The sequence below is a fragment of the Tachysurus vachellii genome, chromosome 2 (genome assembly GCF_030014155.1).
Source record: "Tachysurus vachellii isolate PV-2020 chromosome 2, HZAU_Pvac_v1, whole genome shotgun sequence".
NCBI lineage: Eukaryota > Metazoa > Chordata > Actinopteri > Siluriformes > Bagridae > Tachysurus > Tachysurus vachellii.
Genome location: NC_083461.1, coordinates 12,554,032 through 12,576,489, shown reverse-complemented (window position 1 = coordinate 12,576,489; position 22,458 = coordinate 12,554,032). Strand labels below are relative to the sequence as shown.

Here is a 22,458-nt window from a genome sequence, read left to right as displayed (position 1 = left end):
TCTGAAAGCCTGTAAACTTTACCACTTGATGTACATGTATGGATATTCACTTGATCAAACAAGAGCTGTTTAACTATTTTTATTAGCTCTCTTGAGACTCTTGTAGCCTGTGTGCTTTCTGCACCTTCACTGGACTCTCAGGCATGCGTTTCTGAATCTGTAGGTGGCCCCGAAGGACTTGTGTATTGCAATGCAGGCTTTTGCATAGCTGTTTTTAGGTCTTTCCTGGGTCATTGTGTACCTGCACATGTGTCCCCAGAGGGTTAGCTCATGGGCTGGCTATTCTCTGTTTTCCTGTCCTAAGGGAATTTTCCCTCTACCAAGCCTGAACTTCGAAAGTTACTCAAAAGAAAGAAAAGAAACTTTATTATTTCCCCCCTTACAATTTCCTTGCATTTTACCAAAAAAAGTAAACCCTGAATCAAATGCAGCACATTTGCATTTTTGCTAACGTCACAAGTTTAATGCGGTCTCCGCTTCTTGCTGTTCCAAAGTAGTCATATTTTCCTTTCCATATTCTAATGCTTTGGCTTTGAGCATGTTAAATAAATGTTTGCTCTGTTTATTGCTGACTTGGCACAATGTGCTTTACAGTGCCTCATAATTACTCCTGAGCTGAGGATCAAATAAAAATAAATGGGTCTTTTTTTCCAAAGTGAAGCCTTAAAAACATACATACATACAGAAGGACAAATTACATAGAGCTGTGGGCGCATGGTGCTGGGGATTAATCAGTAGCTCTTTTCTTAAATAACTGCTTCTTAATAATTGAGAAATTCCTCCAAGTTGATTTAGAGAAATAGTTTGTTAATCCCCCGTGTTAAAGTACTGATTAACATGAATGAACATATTAATGGTATGTGCATGTTGCAAGCTTTTACATGTTTTATTTGCTTGATTTTCCTAATATTTAATTCAATAAATAATCTTTAAATAACACTACTGTGTATCAACAATTAGTTGGTATCTAATACCAAGAAGAGGGTAGATTAAAGATTGTCAAAGATTGTTGATTGATTGCTTATGTACTTCTTGAAAATAGCGGTAAAGGAAGATGACATCACATGATAAATACAGTGTTTGAATCGGCCAAATTTTTTTTCTAAATATCTTGAAAAAAGAAATCAAATCCAAAGTACAGATCTTAAGCAGAGACCAGCCTATAGAACAGCCTACTGGTACTCATGCTTGTATATGTGAGGGGAAAAATGAATTTTATGTTTTAGTGTATAGAGCAGAAACTAAATAGTAAATGATTCTGGTATTCCCATTTTCGTTTCATTCAACAAACAAAAAGAAAAAAAAGAAGGAGTGAAATGTCTATGACCCTCTGACAGAGGAAAAAAAAATGGCTTTTACATTTTTTTTTAACTCAGTCTTAAAAGAATGATTCATTATTACACATAAGGACATATTTTCAATACAGATGAATCTTAAAAAGCCTTTGGCATTGACACAAATATATCAACATTGATGGTCGTGTGTTGACATCAATACTAATTTCACACGTGTTCAAACGCGCACACATCTTGAACTCCGTAGGCTACTGTGTTTGATCCGTAGTGATGGTTAAGCAGATTTTCATTCGTGGTACAGCTTTATCCTTGGCAGATCCTTGTCTCATTGTGCACGGCCACTGCAGGCTGGTTCCACAGGGCTCCTGTAACAATGCATAGACTTTGTTTCTGCTGAGTCATCTGCGCCCCAGACACGGGCCAGCAAACAGAGAAGCAGTCATTAATTTAGACCTTCTTTTCTCTATTCCACTTTATTTTACTTGGTTCTGCTGAGAATGCACACATGAATACAAAGGTTTATTCAAATCATTAATGAACTGTGTGCATTCAAGGCTAATCATTTGACCTTTGGTTTTGCGCTTTCAGTAGACAAATGCTAGTATTTGCAGAAGAAAGCATTAGTTATGTCATGTGATTTATGATAACAGTGTTAATGTAGCAAATGCAAAAGTAGCCTGAAATCAATGTGAAATAAATACCAGAATCCTAAATTAGTATCTTATGCTGCTTTTGTTCCACAGATTTTGCTGATTATGCTGAGCGTCTTTGCTGTTGCAGCTTTTTTCTTTCTTTTTTCTTTTTTCTTTTTTTCATGTAATTTGATTACGCAATAATATGCCTCTTCTGGTGTTAGATCATAGTTACTGAATCTCAATTCGTCACAGATGTATTTTTATTTTGTGTAAATTTACTCCATAATATCTGGACTTCCCGATCATTCCCATGGACGTAAGCTTATCAATTAGTGTGTTAAACCAGTGATCAACAACCAGCTCTTCTGCGTGACAGGATAATCTGGTCTCTGATCCATGCCTGCTCACAGGACTGCATTGTCTCTAATGGCAGTGTGTGGGAGTGTGACACTCGTAGGCCTTTATTAGACTTTAGTTATGTGCAGAAAGCAACCATCAATAATGATGTCCGTCTTATGTCCAGAAAACCTTGGTCTCTGTATAATCAAACATATTCCTATTACTTATTTATTGGTTTAATCATTCATTGGTTATGGGATTTATGACCCTACATTCGACTTGGAAGGTCATAAAAGTAAGATCCACATCACATTCTAGTGATTTACAGATTGACTCCACATCAGACATTTGACTGCCATAACATACTGTCCCTGGTAGGACTCAACCCTGCTCAGCTACAGAGATAAAGTTTGCAGGTGGGAGTCTTAGCTTGGTTTGACATATTTGCCTTGGGCAATGTGAAAAAAAAAAGACTCACTGAACTTGTGCATTTCGAGTAGTGTTCTCTCTCTCTCTCTCTCTCTCTCTCTCTCTTTCTCTCTCTCCCTCTCTCTACCCAGTTGCTTGATTTCTTCTCCTGCTGTCTGTGCACTCATGCAGAATTAGCTTATTTGTCAGCGAGCTGCGCCTCCGAGCCCTGGTGCACATCTCCAAATCCATTTCCAGAAGCGCAGCACAAAGGACGTTGTCCTTATGTCATGACGACAAATTTGCTGAGCTTCCTCGATCCAATGCAATGCAGGAAAATGGTCCCATCGCTCCTGCAGAGGCCTGTAAAACACTAATGACTCGGCTTCTGGCACTGAAGAGTCCTCATTGCACCTTTTTTTATTATTATGATTATTACTATCGAGCATGAGCTATTTTTTTCTCTCTTCCTCTGAAACCAAGGTGATCTGTAAACATACACAAGCTCGCAGACTAGTGTAAAAGAGAGATGGCTTCTGTAAAGTATTCGTATATCTAGAGATAATCTCACTTGAAAACAGAGAGCCAAGCAGGATCTTGACCAGAACTGCAACAAGACGATAAGAGGAGTCTCGTTTTTCTGTTTGGCATTTAGATATTTTTTAACTTTAAAAAAAAAAATAAAAAAATATTACGTGTGTGAAAACATCCTCAGCCTTCAAAGAGCCTTGTGATAGCATGAATATTTTTTACATTCTTTATTTTCCATAAAGCCTCTATGTAGTATTCATATTGATGCTTGCAACCTGTAAATTCACCTGTACAGTGCTTTGAACTGTCATTTGATTAAGCTTTCTTTCTATGTGTGTCTAATGCTGAGAGCTGCATGTAGGGCTTGCTCTGCAGGTGTTGTTTTTTAATTGAATCGAAAATCTCTGTGGAGACTATCTGGCCCACCTCTGCCTCACGACAACAAGAATAGCTGGTTACGAAGTAATGAATGGCCAAATCACGCCTGCTTTGTTTACCCATTTGTGATTGTCACACTGCTTTCTGTTTGTTCGGATTCAAGCAACTTCAAGCTTGTTTTCATCAAATGCTCAATATAAATTGACCCACACACTTCATACAATTTGATGAACTTGCACTTTCTTTGTTTCTAGAAAGTAGCCAAAATAAAATTAAATAGGATTTGAAAATAACGTGCTTGGTCTTAGACATTAGTGGCAGAACTATTTTTGTTTTACTGGCTAGAAGTGAGCACTTGTGAAGAATTTGGCCAGTGGCAGATTGTCCACCTAGTGGGGAGAAGGAAGAGGAAGTGGATGAGACTGAGGACGAGTCCTACGGTGATACACCCTGTGCGGTCCGAGCAGCCTGCCCACCTGATTGATTAGTACTGAGATGGGGATCTATGGAGAGGTTAGGAGAGCATGGCTCATTCCTGAATCACAGTCTCACACAAACACACGCACACTCACACACACATTACCTAGACCCAACCACTGAGAGTGCAGTCTCTAAGGAAGGGGGTCTTAATTCTCTTAAATGAAGTCCATTTTTAATGTCAGACTGAGTGCACACCAGCTGTGTGCAATAAGCAGGAGTGTTATGAATACAATAATACTTCCTGATAGGTTTCTATTAGCATTGCTCTATTTATTTGTCAGTATGGAAGCTTTTGGAGTCTTGTTATGAAACATGGAAATGGATTCTCAGTCCAAACCATAGAGCTTCCCATAAGGCCGCTGTTAATAACAGTGTGCTGGAACTGATCTTACTTACAGAGTTTCAGCTCACACTGACAATATTTGGGTATTTGTTGTTGTTTTCCAGTCCTACTGTAAATGTGTAGGCACTTAGACTTTGTCTTTGTGAAAATTATATTGCCAATTCTTTAGCAGATAATGTTGCATATGGTGAATAATTTTGGATCAATGATGTTAAATGATTTTGAGTGGATTTAAACTTATGCTGAGCAAAGCAGCTGCGGAAGAGCTCCAGTTTCTGAACTTTTCATACGCCAAAGAAAAAAGACCATGAAAAACATACCAGCATCTTTATTCTATTTGTTTTTACAAAATGATTATAAGGTATCTGGTATGGAGAGGAATTTCTTAGCAGGATATTATCCTCTTTCTTTTGTTTATTCTGTAAATCAGTGGTTTATTTTTACTGAGCCATCACTAGACTTTATTTAAGATAAAGAGGACCGGCTATATATTATCACTTTTTCATAAAGTTATATCAACTTTAACGGTTGTATATTTAACATCAAAAGGTAGTGTCCAATTTATAACAAAACATATGGGCCAATGGATTTCATGAATCCCTGCCAAGATGAGAAGGACTGATCGAAGATGCACCCCTCCACCTCCCATACGACCCTGAACTGAAATGACTTTAATCTCTGTTGAAGTGAAAAATGAGGGGCATAGGGGGGAAATAGAGAAAGAAAAGCAACTTGTTATTCTGGCTTGTTATTCTTCTCCGTTACTGATGTGTCTTGGCCTACCGTTGTCAGATAGGCAGGTGGCACATTATGCCATAGGAGGAGAGAAACCTGCTGGCAGAGCAGACACGCCGAAAGCAAGAGTGAGAAACAGAGAGTGAGAGAGAGAGAATGCGGGAGAGTGAGAAAAAAAAAACGAGAGCTGAAAAGAGAATGATAGAGTGCATTTGAATGGTCCGGTAGTTAATGCTTTATGAGATTGGGCTGAGGAGGGGGAGACGGGGGAGTGCAGCGTATGCAGTATTACGCCACATAAATCTGGAGGCCTGCTTTCCCTGCCTGTGCTCCCACTTAATTACCTGAGCCCAATGCACACCTATAGCTCTTCCCTAATGGCCAGCTCTCGCTGCTTCTCTCATGCCACATGCCACCATGGCAAGAGTCTCCACATGTTACACATTACACAGTAAAAGAACAGGGCAGCTCTGAGACTTCTTTCAGCCTCACTGACACGCAAAATCAGAAATTCATGCATAAAAACACTCGTCTTGCCAGTTTTGAGCTGAGCGTTATGGATTTAACGATTTTCTGAAGTGCAATAGTGGCTGAAAACTCTGACTATCAGTGTAGAACTGCCATCTTGAACACCTCCAATTGACCTTGCCGATTATTGCTGGACTAGGCAGCAGAAAAGTTATGCTATATCTTAGTCAGGAGCTGTCTTCTATCAACGAGCTGCAGTGTCTGCCATTGATCCGTTCCATGCCAGGATACAGGGCTTGATTGATGCTTCGAGTGTGTCTGGCTGGTCTGGAGAATAGCCTTGGGAGAAAACCTAGGCCTTGTGTATTTTCACAGCCTCCAGTGCAATGGCACTGATAAAGGTGTATAGATTAGAGCTCTCTGACCCAAAACTACAGGGCCTCTAACCTTAAAACAAGTTTTGCAGTCTAATAGGAAACACAGTATTTATGATCTGTAAACTTTTCCTCTAAAGGTAGACCTTGCACTGGACAGGTGAATCTACAGTGATATCCTGACAAACTAGACCACAGACACAGAGCACTGGGGATTAGAAAAACACTATTCCTTATTCTCCCTTCTAAAACTCCTCTCCACAAAACATGATTACAAAAATACAAATGGATATGAATATAGAGAATGATCATTACAGAATGAATTACATAATAATGATAATACATTTACAGAATGAACAATTTACTCTACAATATATGACTTCCTGTAAATTAAATTGAACTGATTTAATTTCCAGTCCTCTTTTAAATATTTTCCTGCTTCTAGCTCCCATTTATTTCAAAATTACACATAACAACTAAGTTATCAACATGACATTACAATAAAACAATATTATCAAAATAACTGTGAATTTCCCAGAACTACAGAGCTTTCTGACATACAGTAAGCTATACAAAATTCAGTGGGTTTGAATAATTTGGAAGAAAGCGTTTTTTGAAGGCATTTGAGATTGCCCTGAACCATTTTGCTTTCTTGAATGCACCCTAGAGTGATCTGATGAAGCTATTAAGTTATTAAGTCTCAAGGACATGCTAAATATCATCACTAACCAACAAACATCTAAAATGGTTCCTAGGTCAAGGAATCTACATATATTTGACTTAATGAATTGCGTGCACTTCTACCTAAACACAGTATGAGTTCAATGCAAAACAAAATACAAAGCTAAATACTCCAGAAACACAGACACACAAAAATTACTAGAGAATTGAACAAGTGCTTGTTAGCGTTATTATACAATCAATACAAAAAACGTACATTGTGAGCTTCACAAAGCTGGAATTCATGCCAGTGACATTTTGTAGCAAAAGGAAATAATTAATGATGTATAACTTTAAGGAGCTTTAACTTTATGCATAATTTTAAGGTTTATGGATGATTCAGGTGTCTGTCAACTTTTACTATATTTCCTTTATTTGGATAGATTTAATAGGATTAGGAAAAAAAAAACAATCCATGCCTTCAACCCACAACGTCTGCTGCTAAGTTTAAGTATAACAGAAGATCTATAATGTTTTTTTCAGTCATCTGGTGGAAATCATTAGGTCAAAGGATTGACTTTACATGGTCATCTACATGGGCAGCTAACAAATATCAGGTGATTGTACAAGACCAGCTGCATCTTGTGATGCAAACACTCCTCATGAGGTTCGTATATTCCAGGATGATTATTTCAGTGGTTTGATAAGCATTAAGATAAAGTCAACACCTTAGTTAACTCCGTCCAGGGTGTATCCTGCCTTGATGCCCAATGACGCCTGAGATAGGCACAGGCTCCCCGTGACCCGAGGTAGTTCGGATAAGCGGTAGAAGATGAATGAATGAATGAATGAACACCTTAGTTAAATTGGAAAATGTCTAGCATGGTTTGGGTCCACTTGTTGCCTTTGAACGAAGGGGAACTACAAATCAGTACATAGATATTAATCATATTCTTTTTTACATTTACATTTACAGCATTTGGCAGACGCCCTTATCCAGAGCGACGTACATAAGTGCTTAAATCTCTAACATTGAGTACATTAATGCTGGCTCACTAAGTTACATACTTAAGATATATTCTTTGTGATTCACAGTCACCGGATTTCCAACCAATTGCTCAACTATTAGAGATTGTAGTCTGACCAGCTAAAATGAGTTCTCCACCAACAGGACCAAGACTCTAATTTAGGGGAAAAAGTTTAGATGGTGTTCATCCATACAGTACAGAGATTTGCAGAATATATGCCAAGGAACACTGAAGCTGATCTTGTAGCTTGTGCCAGCACAACACTTTAATGTTCTCTGTTTCTTGTAAGTGGTCATTTACAGGTTGTAATAATGCAGTGCCACCTAGGCAGGTTTGACAATTGACGTTCGATAAGTGAAAAAAAAAAACATGGTCGCCTTCATGAAACCGTGTCTTTGCTTTGCTCTGTCAGAGCACATAAAGCTCATAAAAAGCTACTTTGATTGCACATTTACAGTTACAGGCCTAAGTGGCTGCTGGTACTGTTCTACAACAGTGAACTTTAAACATTCATTCATCATTTTGGATTGAAATTGCAGTACAGTAACAACAGCAGACAAAAGCAAGATGCTTAGCGACAAGCTAGCCAGCTAACATTAGTGATAACTTTAATGTTGATGATTATGTTCTCAAAATTAGTATGATCAATGCTTCAGATTTAACCAAGTTCTAGGACTTTATATTAATTAATCTAAAGTCAGTACTGCTATACGTTTATTTAAAAGTACAAAAGAAGTACTTTACACTTAAATCACTCAATAAATGGCGAAGGAGTTGGTAGTTGAGAAGACGACCCCAAATTGATGCAACTTCACTTCAAATGCCACAAAAGATACAAACAGTTGCTTGCTCATTTAAGAAATATGTGTGTGTGTGTGTGTGTGTGTGTGTGTGTGTGTGTGTGTGTGTGTGTGTAAGCATGTAAGGGTCATCTTACCAATGGGTAACAAGGGACTTCCTCCGTTTGGTCTTTGCGCAGGAGATCATGGGTTGCCAGGTCAGTAACAATCAATCAGCGTTGATCTTTAATAGACCTTTCTTACTGACTTCTCAGTTAGACCTCCTGTGCTGAATTTTCCAATACAAGACACAGAGGGAAAAAGGAAAAAAAAAACAGTATGTAGTGCTCTGTAAACACACATTGTGTGTGTGTGTGTGTGTGTGTGTGTGTGTGTTTAATATGTATAAAACTAATTTGGTTAATTTAATTAAGTTGTATTCAGTTTTACATAGAGTATATTGAAATATTTAGGAACTATGCATTTCTACTGTAATCTTCTATAATTTTGCAGACTTACATAGAGTATGCTATATTGATTACTTAGATTACTTAGTTCAAATGGAGTTGGGCTTGAAAATTGACATCACACAACATTGTATAGTGGGATTGATCAACCATTTCATTGTAAACATTTTGCAAAGAAAATCAGGAATATTTCCTATCATGCTTAGAGTGAAGCATGGAAAGAAATCTTTCTATGGATGAACTTTTAAAGGATGCAAAAGGAAGATGTTTTGAGAAAATCAGTCTAATAAAAGATATCAGTTCCTATAAACGGCGAGTTGACACATTATTATGAGGTGTTCCATGCTTGTACTTATTTTTTTTAATATTGAGTGCTTCCTATTTTATTTGCATTTAAATATAGTTTTATATATGGATTTACAGGGTCATTTATGTATGCTAGCCATGTTAAATATATTTAGCTTGTGATCTATTACAATATTCTCTGGCTTAGAGACACACTGCTAGCAGGAGATGGATATTAAACTTAGTCATAGGAAATAATTAAACTTTTGCGTGAATATTACATTGATGTCCTGCCTAATTCCATTAAATTATCACTGCTACACAAAAGAAGGCAATATTCCTTTGAATTCCTGTGGCCTTAGCTGAACGGGTAAAGCTTTTAACGCATCTATGGCATTGAACATATGAGGCAAAAAAGGATAGCAGTAATTTGTTCATTAAAGTAGCAAGGGGAGACAAAACAAATTCATTAGCTAGTCTACCGGGAAAGTAAAAGCTCCAGTGTGCTGCCTAGTCCCATTATGTGATTGCATGAATATCTCACTGACTAGCCTAAAAACTGGTAGCTAATGGTAGTTAAAACATATAGCGAAGCAGTTAACTAATTAAATGCATTAATACAGATAGGAAAAATACAGACTATATGAAATACATGCACATGCTAGAGGCCGAATTTGTTTAGCTATATCATTAGCATCATTATCTTTTAACCAAAGTTTCAGTTGTGAGCTGTGGACGTATTTCCTTCCTCAGTATGTTATTTTTTATGAGTGCAAGGAGACAAGGAGAGCTTAATCCCAACAGTATCAGCAGGGATGCCTCTAGCTCAAACAAGTCTAGACTACTCCTGTACTAACTTATATTTCCTTTATGTATATTTCAATCAATATAGAAGCTACTGAAGGAAAATGACCTAAAAAAATGTGTTTGTGGTGTTGATCCTGTTGGTATCAGTTCCAAAATGTAATCAGTTTACCTGCTGGTTTTAGTGATAATTCCTTTTAAAACATACAATAATTTAGCCACTCATTCTTGAGATATTGCATTAATGAGAATCTCAAATCTCGGACAGATGCACAGACAGACGGACGAATGGATGGACATACAGGTAGACCAATGACATAAAATGACAGGAAAAATAGCTTCTACCTACAGCCTAATTGTACCTTGGCAGATGTGTGTATTGCAGCATGTGGAGGAGACTCAGAGCAAGTATTTTGCACAAGGACTATTACACTGTCATCTACAAATAAAAAATTAAACAAAAAATAAAACACAGAATCTGCCATCACCAGCTCCCTTGGACTAGTAAGATGTCCACTTCTGATTTGCTAAGATTTCTCAGTTAAATTTCTAATCAAAAAAGGAAAGAAATCAGAAAAGAATAAAGAAATTATTATTTTTTTTAAATCTTCAAAAAATATTGTAGTAAAACTCTCACAAAGATTATATATAATTATCACAGTTACTGTAAATTTGAAAATTAGTTTGTTGAGTAACTAGATTTGTTTTTGCACCTGTAGTCATGTATCAATGCCTTGTTGCATTTTGTACCCAAAAATTGACAGCGAGAGAGAGAGAGAGAGAGAGAGAGAGAGAGAGAGAGAGTTTGCTTACACTGTACATATGAGACTTGTATTAAACTCTCATGTAGTACTGGCATGGGGTAAAAACTTGTCTTGGCATTGTTTTCTCTAGGCCTGCTGCTCTATACCTCTCACTCAGTAACAGTGAGGGGCTGATTGTTCAGGGTCTCTGCTGTGCTGTGCTCTGCCTGTTTGGTAACTGATCAAAGGGACACTCATTCAGTGCCCAGCATGCTAAACTGACAGGAGTAGCGAAAATGCAGGGAGAGGGAGGAGTGGTGAGGACGGAAGGGGAGGCCAAGCGCTCCAGCTGTCTCTGGTGCCATGCCAAGTGAGGATGGCAAGGGCCCACAAGAGGAGGCCGACTGGGGATGGGCTAGTGGAACACCACACTCAATATACGTGAGATGCTAATGATCCTCCCCATGCCGGAATGCTGCGCTCCACCAGGCCTGTCCAAGTGGTTTGCTCCGCTGGGGATTCTCACCAGCAGGTACAGGTAGCTATGATAGCTTTTTAATGTGTGGCTCTTAGCCAATGAGAGCAGGGATTTTCATCAACTATGACTGCAGAAATATTAAACTAGCCGGGGATCGTTTTTCAGTCATAGTCCATTAAACATTGACGGGGTTGGGGGGGTGTACATTGTGGAGCCAGGAACCTCACTCTTGCCTGCACAAGTTTACACAATTAGGGTTCTAAATTTTTATTAATATGCCACAATGTTAAATAAACATGCAAACAGCTTTAGTGGTGTATGCCAATTAAATGCTGTTTTATTTGACTGCAACTTTAATCAGGCTGCTGCACAGGGGGGAGGATACGGAGTTTAATTAAATTGTAGTACTCTGCTATTCCTGTCAAGACTCTTTTTATGATTCTGAAGTAATCTATAAGGGCATCAAGCATTGATTTAGCCATATATTAATAAATTAGATTGGAACATACCATTTCTAAACCCCGGTCCACTTGAGACTTTTAAACTTTAAAAATGGCAGGAAGTGAGCAGCTGGTGTGAGTTTTTTTCTATGGCGCAGTGGATCAGTTACAGCAACAAACTACACAACAAGCAGTCATTTTTTTTACTCTTTGAAGAACAAAATGTTCCATAAGTTTATTTTTCTGGCTTTTGTCACTTTCCACAATCTACTGATATTGCCTTTTGGAAGATTTTTTTTAATTTTAGTTTGGAGACCTCAGCATATTTAGAGACCTAATTGATGACGTTGCCTTTGTTTAGTGTTTTCGTCAATAGCATACTCAGGTGCATAGAAATCTTTCTCTGCCATCTCTAGACTCATAGCCAACATGTCAAACTGAGATCAGAAAGCGGCATGCTAGTATTGGGCTTATATTCGCTCAGGAAACTGTACTAATGATGCATTCTGTACAATGTGTACAAATTTTAAATCATGTCTAGCCAGCAGTATTTAAGTTAATTGGAAAATATAAATTCTCTCATCAAGTCATCTTAAATCTTCTCACTTTTTTTGTTGTTGTTTTGATTGTTTAGCACCATTCTGTTTAATCTCTTTTCTGGTTGAAAGTGTGAGATCGGTAAAATCACTGAAATCACATTTTTTTTCTCCATTCTAATGTTCAATATGAACATTACCTGACCCTCTTGACCTCGTGATTTTCATGATTTTATGCATTGCATTCCTGCCACATGCAGCGACTATGTTGAAGAATGACCTAATCAATTTCTGCCTCCACATCATATTCAACTTAAGTGAAAAATAAATGGATTGCATATACAAAAATCATTCATTTTAATGTATGTCATTCTCATTAGTGAAAGACTAATGAAAGCATGTTCCTAACGTTTGCTGACAATACATCATGATGATCTTCTCTTTTTATTATTCCTTGTGTGTGTGTGTGTGTGTGTGTGTGTGTGTGTGTGTTTGGAAGAGAGAGAGAGAGAGAGAGAGAGAGAGAGAGAGGGAGAGGGCAGAGGTGCCAGTAGTGGTAATAACATGCTGTTATTAATGCACTGAATCCCTTACAGCTCTGTCTGCTGCCATGGCCCCTCTCGCTGTATTAATCAGGGTGGCTACACACAGCACATGATGAACTGGTCTAGGAGTCGTGTTTAAACAGGCTCTGCCATGCTGCACACTTTGTAAAGAGGCTTGGGAACATCCCCAGGGTACAAGAGGGGTAATGAATACATCTTTTGGAGAGGTGGCATGAAGCCCTGGAGAGGCCTCTGGAAGGCTCTGTTCGCTCCGGCCCCGCTGGCTTCGGCTCCAGCCCAGGAGCGGGCAAGGTGCTATGGCCATATGGAAGGGCTGGTGTGTTTGAGTTGGCTGGAGGTGCTGACAGGACTGGCCTGTGGAGAGGAAGTTCCAGGCCTGTTTGTGTGCATTCAGCACTGCCAGAACAAAGCGTGGGCTGGAGAAGGAGTGGGGGGTTGTGAGCAGAGCATGAAGCCTGAAGCCAGAGGGGCAGGTTTCAGGAGGGAAAAGGTCCCAATTAAGGACCAATGAGGACATACAATTACAGAGTGGTGCTTGGCTTTCCAGCTCAAAGTCTCATGACCATACAATGGCATTAGGAATATCTGATATTTTTAAATGATTTTTTCAATAGGTTATTTAGAGTTGAGATACCTTCTTCAGGTTAAAATGTGAATTGTCATTTATTCTTTTCTTTATTATTTTCACAAGTAATGCAGGCCAATTATTAATATTACCACTTACAGTATGTACATGGCGATGCTTTTGTGTATTGTTTTTTGTGTAATGTATTGTTTGTTTGCACTGTCTTTTGTCCTGCACTGTCTTGTTGTCTTTTGTCTTGCTCTGTTTGCACCAGGTTGTACAGATGCACATTGTGCAGCTAGGACTACTTACTTAAGTCCTTACAGTAGCTCTGATTTTGTTTTATGTAGCACCACGATACCAATGCCAGCAATACCTGAATGCACACAAAATATTTAAGTGTAAGTTTCATGTTCTATGTTCTACTATCATATAGAACAAGGAGGCATCAGTTACATCTGTGTGTGTGAGTTTGTGTGTGTGTGTGTGTGTGTGTGTGTGTGTGTGTGTGTGTGTGTGTGGACTGAAATAAAGCTAAAGCAGCAGTCCGTGTCTTAAACAACACAATTAGTGCATACTTTTCAAATAACTACTCAACCTCATGTACTGTTTATGACAACTCTGACATTTCAAAGCTTTTTTTTTCAAACTGTAAGAGAAAGAGACATAGGTAAGAAAAAGAAGTTGTCAGAGAGAGAGAGAGAGAGAGAGAAAATAGAAACAATGCCATGGAGAGAAACAGGCAGAGGAGAAAAGTCGGAGTAGAGTAAGTGTAAAGCTGAGGGGTATAGGAAGTGCGGCAGAAAGTAAGAGAACTGATGGAGTAGCCTGGGGGTTGGCAGCGTGGAACTGCACTGTACCGAGCTACTCTCGGCATACTCGTCTCACTGTCAATAACTCATCACACAATGAGGCATGATGAACAGAATTCCTATGGATGAGAGGGGATCTTCCAAAGTGATGCCTGCCAGCTATGCCACCTGAATCCTTCTGCTTTCTCAACTCCATTCTCCTCTCAGGCACTGATGCAACTACGTATGTTCTGATCATGTTACATCACCTGCAAAAAAAAATAAAAAATAAAAAAAAACACCACCAGGAATGCACACTACTTTATCTGACTGCAAAGTCTCCTGTGCATGCATTGGCATTGCATTAAAAAAGCTATGAAGTGAACGATTTTATTGCTAATTAGGCTATATCATTTTATAAAAATCAGCCACGTGGCACAGATATAAATGTGCTATAGCTGTGATCGATTCGCTGGAGCATGGCCCATGCACATGCATATTCATGGGGCTATGTAAAGACTGAGGGAGTGTGCTGCTGGATGATCCGTGGATCCATAGAGCCTGCGGCAGGCAGTCACCATAAACAATCACACCAAGCCCATTAATAACTCTAAAACTCATGCACCACCCTGGCTACAAAGAGCACAAGTGACATTTTAATAGGGCTTTTTTCCTTTTTGTTTTTCAATAATGAGTGCAAGGTTTGCTGTGATCCACCACACAATATGTGCCTCCCTGTTGTTTTGAGACACAATGCATATTTTTGCTGTAGTTGGCATTTATGGAGAATAATTTAATGTAGTGCACGTGGTTTCCTTTATGTGTTCTCTCCAAGTCATGTTTCAGACATCTTCAGGGAAGATGCTTGTGAAAGACGGAGCTGGGGAAAGATATGAGAGAGAGACGGAGAGAGAGAGAGAGAGAGAGAGAGAGAGAGAGAGAGAGAGAGAAATGAGTGTGTGTAATAGAAAGATCCACATCGAGCTTTATATAAAAACAATATTAGTTTTTTTAGTTTTATATATATATATATATATATATATTTTTTTTGGGGGGGTAGTTTTAATATCATTTTTAGCTTTATATTTTCATTATTTTAGTAGTGTGTGATATATTTACAACTTCACAAAACCTATGTTTTGTTCTTTGTACCGTAGGGGTTTCCTGAGATTGCAGGTCCCCTTAACTTATTATTTGTTTGTAGGTGTGTTCATATATCATACACTGTATGTCCAAATGTTTGTGGACACCTGGCTGTCATGTCCACATGTGCTTTTTGAACATCCTATTGAAGATTTGGTCCCCCTCTACTGTTCTAATAACCTCCACACTTCTGGGAAGAAGTACTAGATCCACTAGCTTTCTAGCTTTCCACAAGGAGGTCTGAGGTTTAGTCAGTGTTCCAGTTCATCCTAAAGGTCTTCAGTGGGGTTGAGGTCAGGTTATTGCAATGCATTTAACAGATTTGATTGTCTTAGTTTCAGAGAAGGGAAATTGTATTTCTACACCATACATTTTAAAGACATTCGGTTTCGTTCTGTGCATCCAGTTTTGTGGACGGCCCACATACAATTTTGATGGTTCGACGTCGAGAAACCTTTGACCATATAGTATATGTGTATATGTTTTTGCACGTGTTTAAAGACAAATTTTTACAACTATTTTTTCTTCCCAAATTAATAATCACCATAAGCTATGTACTGTAGGTTTGCAGAATTGTTTGTTAATCATCTGCTTTTTCTCTCTTGTCCTCTAGAATCGAAACCAGGAAACGGGTTGTGTAAAACCGGAAACATTGCTCTCTTTGGAAACGTAGTGTACAGTGGGTTGCTGAACGATCACTTCTGGCATTTCGGGGTTCCCCTTGTCACAAGACTGGTGAGTAATTTCCTGCTGTCTGCTTTCATCTTCGATCCACATCCGTGCCATATCCAACCGCAGCTGTGGCTTGGCCCTTGCTGGCATTTATGCCACGTATAAGCTGAAAATGTGCAACTTGTATTTGACACTTCTGTTTTTATGTTAAGGATTTCCCTAATTCTGAAAAATTGGGAGTTTTACAGTAACTCCCCAGTGCAACACAGCAAGACTGGTGGTTAGATGAACAAATTAGATCGCATAGTTGTACAAAGGCAGTGTGACTGTGAGTCTTTGGCACTGCAGCTTTAATTGTGACAGAAAGTGGGAGTAGATGTGAGGTCAATGTTGAAGACCTCCCTCTAGTCATGACCTTCATTACTGTCCAAAATATCCCAAACTCATTTTCTAAATGATACACGAATTGTACAATTATTTAATCATACTGTACGTGTGATGCCGCTGCACTAGATAATTGAATACATCTATGAAACTTTCCAAATGTGAATATTAAGAGTAATGGAGCTTTAATTAGACTGTAACCTTAGCACACATCACTGCCTCATAAAGTTAAAGTTTTATTAAGAATTGGTATGCATCGGTGCCGACTTCCTCCAGGAATTGCAGCAAACGTGCTTATTGGAGTGAAAATGCAAGTTGTTCACAGCTGTGAGCCTTTCTGTTTTTCTGTGTCTTGTTTTTAGAGGTTTGCTTAATTAACATGATCACTTGTAGCAAGCATTTCCATGTCAGTATGGAACAGAAACGATGTGAATCTTAAACTTGTGGTTGTACTGTATTACATTACATTGATTAATGGGGTGAATTTTTTTTTTTTTAGAAACACAAATATAGTTTGCCACCATTGAGCTCAGATTAAAATGTGCTGAGCAGCACATTGAGATGTCTTAATATTTTTTAAGTGCATTGTCTTTGTTTTGTTAGTTTCAAAGGTCTCTCAAGCAGTGAAAAAAAATGTCAGATGTTTCTACACAGAGTTTCAATGAAACAGCATGAGGGTAACACATTGCGTATCTGAGACACTGACCTGACGTGACGGCTTTCACAGAGGCAGCTTTGTCTGTATAATTTCCATCACTCACTATCTGTATGCATATTTTGCAGTAAAAATTGTATTATTATTATTATTAATGCAATTGAAATATAATAATTCACTAACTCGTATTAGCAGACGCCAAAAAAATCCTTTGAACTGTAAAGTTTGCCTATTCAGAAACTGTTCAGCTGCTGCCTGCAATTTAAGTGAAGGCAATTATAGTGTATTGTGATTAGTGACAGTGATTTTGTATGAGCTGTCACACGATAATAAAGGCTGTGTTTAATTTAGTGTGCTCTGACCATGTGCTCTTTCTTATAAATGAACCAAATTCATTGTCTGTCCTGCAATTTGTGGTAAGAAAGAACGTGTAATTATTAGCATAGAGAGATTTCCGAAGGTGTAGCACCTGCTGTCGTAAGCTTAGGCTCCAGCAGGTTGTGTGTGTAAAGGATCCTGTACAGTTATCCATTATTCATTTCAGTACAACACCGATTCAACTAAACTGCATTTTAACCGTCTCTCCGAGGTGTTCAAAACATAGAGAACTCCCACCAAATGGAGAAAAATGGAGGGCACTTGTTTTTCAAACTTGGTCTCCCTCGATTTTCCATGGCGGGTTAATGAATAAATGAATTGTAGCGGTAATTGGAAAGGAAAAGAGTGCCCAGTGAGTGGAGGAATGAGGCATGCAGCTCCACTGAGTTTATGGAGGCAGAAATGATGACGCTGGCTAAAGCGCTAATGAAGAAGGCAGGGCAGACTGAGGCGGACTGGCTGACAGGACTAAGAGTTACAGTGCGCTGAGAACTCTGCACACTGTGTGTGCGCGCACCAGTGAGTGTATGTGTGTGCATGTGTGTGAGAGAGTGGGACGAATCCTCATTACGAGGTGTGTTAGGTACTTGGTTTCGCATGTGGAAATGGCTTGACGGGTCCCCACTTCGCAGCTGATGAAAATGAGGTGGGTAGGTGAGAAGGGATTACTGGAATGGGAATGTCCAATCACTGTCGCTGGCATCACATAGATGGCTGGATAATGCTGAACACTGTCAGCTGGCTGTCAGAGCCAAATTTCAACTGTTCAGCAGAAAACATGTAATTGATAGCACTCTTGGGCTTCTTAGGTCTTCAAACCATATAACATAAGCACAACTCTTCCGTCACAGAAGCTTTTTTAATATCTGCCATACTGATGTGGCCTTTACATTGCATTTTGTGGTTATATTATTACAGCTCAATTCTGGGATTTGAAATATATATTATTTGCTTAACATTATTTGCTGCTTTGAAATATTCTTAGGCTTGCACTATTTCCAAAGCCCGCTGTGCTTACGGCCAATATGGCCTCCCAGTTGTGTTCACCTGCCGTTGGCCGCCACTGGCTCCTAATTAAGATGATCTGGCATGAGCATTGGCTCAACCTGGCCAAAGCCTGGCTCATCTGTGCTGCTTAAAGAAGAGAAATGCTACTGGCTCAATCTGCTTGCCTTGACTCAGCTTGACACTTTGGCTCAGGTGAGATGGAATGATTACTTTGACTCCTGATTTTTGGGTTTATACCAATCTTTACTGCTGCTCCTTTTCCCCAGTTTGTGTCTTATTAGTAAGCAAGCTCAAAATAACTTTAGCACAGGGTTATAGAGCATATTCATGTAGGTCAGTGAAGAACATGATGACTAGGATATGTGGTCATGTGCGTACTGGGAATAGCAAACCTATTTTCCTACTTGCATTAAGGGAAAAGAAAGGTCAAAGTGTACAAATTAATACCCATTACCTAGCTCTTAGAGCGAGTCATATAAAGTTAGTGACAAGGCCATGGGACCTGATGAGAAGTTCAAGTTAAAAACAGAGATCAAACCCATGGACTGAACAATGCAGGCATTAAATATTGAGTAAATGGATCGCAGGCACATAGAAAAAGAGAACACAACAAGACGCATAACCTATTCAGGTCTCTAACTGCTCTTCCCTCTTTCCTCTCAAAGGAAAGGTTTCGTGTCTCTGTAATGGAAAATGACGTCCCGAGGGTCATTCGTCCGCTTAGTACTTAACCTGAACAAGCAGCACCATGAGCGTGCTTGGTAATGTTTCCAATAGAGCTACAGTAGAATACTAAAAAAAAAAAAAAGAAGAGAAGTAGATAAAAAAATTCAAACAGAAAATGAATTGAAAGTGTTGCAGAAAATAAAGAGGCGTTGGGTTGAGGAACTAAAATGCTCGAGAAAAAGGATTTAAAGAGAAAACGGAATATGGAAGTAACAAATCACATTATCCTGCTCATGATTAGTGTGCTAGTGATACCGAATATCCTTTTATTCACTTTTCGATTATCTGTTCCATGCGTGATCAGCCTGGTTAATGTTATGTTGAAAAATGTCTCTGCTTTATATTCTACTCACTTATTTTCTTGCTTCAAACTTACCTTTTTTCTTCTATGTTGCTGAAAATCAGAGTATAGCAGGTTTTAGCCACAGCACATGCATCACTTTAGTTTCATTTATTTATGACCAAGACTTGAAATAAACTAGTGCTATTTTGATAGCAATGGAATCTTTAATCCAACTTGCTGAAGGATTTCACTTCATTATTTCACTTGTCCCTGTGGGGACTGATAGAGAGAAGAGGCTGACTCTGTTAAAAACAAATCCATTAAAAATGTATGCATAACTATATTATGCTGTGTAATATACCGAACACTGATAATGGTGAATTCAAATTAGATGTAGTATTTGTATTGATTAAAAGCTCAAATGAAAACAGATGATTTCGCACATACTCCGTAAGTCTTCAACCTAATAAGACGGTTCATAACCCAATAAGGTGCTTTATATTTCTGCACTGCATCACTAGTGAAAGAAAGTTACTTTCCGATCCACAGACGGATGTTTGGCATGTTTAAGGTTAAAAATTACGAGTGTTCCAGCTGCAGGTTGAATATACTGTATGGAGTGAAATTTGCTGAGACAGGCTTACACACGTTAACCTCCCCACCCACCCACACACACACACACACACACACACACACACACACTCTATCTCAACAGTACTCCTATGCAAATATTGATGGACACAAACCACACACACATGCACACACACATGCAGGTCTATGCTGCTGCCAGCCCAAAGAGCAGCCCTACTCACTGCATGGAGCCTGTCAAGCGACTCCCTCGGCTCTCTACCAGCATTTACTGACTCCTGATTGGCCAAAGTGCGGTGCGCCGGAATCCACTGAGCCCTCTCTCCCCGAATCCCAGCCTCATCTTTTTCACTACCATTGCACCAGGAAAAAAGACCTAAAAAAAGAACCAAACGAAAGAGAGAAACACAAGCAGGGGAAAAGAAGAGAGAGACTGATCTGTGCCTTTTATGTGCACTTACAGTTTTACACCTCTTGCTTTTATCAGCAGTTTGCTTCTCGGCTGTTGCTGTGGGCGACTTTTTTGCGCTGGGTGACACGAGGCTGTGAAGAGCGACTTCTCCTGCAGCTGCTCAGTGAGGTGCTCCTCCACTCCTTCTCCGTCCTGGCCTGGATGAGTAGCTATTGTGAAGGTCTGGCTATATCAGTTACTAAAGCAAGATCTTCTGTGCCGGCAAGGAGCAATACATCACTGGAGCAATGCTGGAGAATGCTGTCGAACAGCTTCTGGAGTGCCTGCCCTAGAAGCACAGCTCTCCCACTCAGCAGTAAGAGCGCAAAGCAGCCAGTGTGCTGACATCAGGAGAGACCGAACGCACATGAGCAGAGAGAGAGTGAGAGAGAGAGAGAGAGTAGAGTGCGTGTGAGTGGTGGAGTAAAGGAGAAGTAAAAGCTGTTTGTGTGGTCATCGAGAAGACGAAAGGAGCTAGTAGAAGGTGCAAAGTACGATCAGGCAGTGTTTTTCCACCTCCCTTTCTCCCTGTCCCTTTCTTTTTTTTTCCTGGGCCACAAAAAAACTCCCAGATTACTAAAAAGAAGACGAGAGGACCCGGTAAAAGAGACGTGTTTTCACAGCACCTAAGAAGAAAGAAGAAACGATATACAAACAGAAAACCACTTGGACTTTTGGCCTGTTCCGTTGCACTCAGGTGGCCTTCACTGCGCCCCACGTCTGCTTTTTTTTCCGCATTGGGTTGTGCTCACCTGTCCTCTGGCCGAAATGATGATGTATTTTTGGGTGAGTAACATGCCTTTACCCATCATGGTGGCCTACTAGCCATTGTCCCTTCACACTGGTTTTTTCGGTATAGGGCTGAATGAGTTAAAATCAAAAAACTGAGAATTGAGCAGTAGCATGCAGAAGAAGGCTCAAATCTTAGTTTCTTCTCTCCATTTCTCTCCTTGTTACTTTTTAAGCGTGTATGCGTTTTCTGTTTTCTTTCTCTTCTCTGAGTTGAGTTTCTGAGTTGTGTTTAATATCCCAGCTCTCTGAGGGGCCCTGTTCTGTAGTGCTGGTCTGAAGGGATATAAGAATCCAGCTGTATCTGTACAGGAATGTTTTATTGATGTTCGGTATGAAGAAAGAGGATCATATAACCTGATTCTGCAGAGACCTGGCAATTTCTCAGTTCAGTGAAGGAGTATGTTCAAATATGAAATAGGGTGAGTGGATGTAAATCCAGTGTCGTGCAAATTTGTTTAACATGAATCTGCTGTCACATATAGCTATATCTCTGTCTGACAGAGGATTTTATGGACTTTGAATTATTTTACTGTTGTCAGTTTCCTTCTTCTTTAGCTTAGGTTTATCAGAATGTGAATATTAAGCAATATTCATTTAGCAACTTTTCTTTTTTCTAGTTTTAATTAATACATCTTTTTATGTATTAGAACTTTTTTTTGCATTTTACATGTGTATTTATATCTGAAAATGAAAGTCTAAAGCCTCAGCATTAAAATGTAATGATAGCATTAATGCAGAGGTGAATAGAAGAGTGGATAAAATCCCACTGTGCTGGAAGCAAGCTTTTAACTAGCGTTAGCGTAGTGGATGGAGGATTCCTCCGGTTCTTGCTCCACCCAGCACCCTCCTCTGTCAGCCTGGCCACCATGTGGCTCGGCCCTCCCCTGCCCGTCAGAGGCCAGATGAAAAGTGCGCACCCGCAGATGTGGCAAACAGGATTTAATGATCGTCAGAAAGCAATCTCTCATCTTCGAGCTCGGTGCGGCGCTTTGATAGCGAGGTCTGGTCATTAATCATTCTCCTTCATCGTTCCAGTGTGCCAGAGCCCAGAGTGCATGCTGCCTGCTCAGCCTGGGCTACGGCGCCACGCGGCCTGGCCCTACGCCGGCACGGTGCCACTCACACACCTAATCTAATCGGGGATCACTTTCAGCTAGCCGCCAGGAAGTGCAAGAAAAGAGATAAAATTCACCCATGTCAGACATCCTGAAGCCGCTTTGCTAATGTAAGCAGAGCTCCTCTCTTTGAAG

General features: G+C 39.5%; 1 protein-coding gene across 4 annotated transcripts in view; it reads left to right on the top strand.

Annotated features, from left to right (window-relative positions):
• Positions 1-22,458, top strand: part of rbfox3a (RNA binding fox-1 homolog 3a) — a 328,730-nt gene that overhangs the window by 190,582 nt on the left and 115,690 nt on the right. For all 4 annotated transcript variants that reach the window (XM_060897403.1, XM_060897420.1, XM_060897410.1 and 1 more), the window contains exon 5: positions 15,885-16,006. In XM_060897403.1, the coding sequence (XP_060753386.1) occupies positions 15,885-16,006 (122 nt within the window). The remainder of the gene's footprint in view (positions 1-15,884; positions 16,007-22,458) is intronic.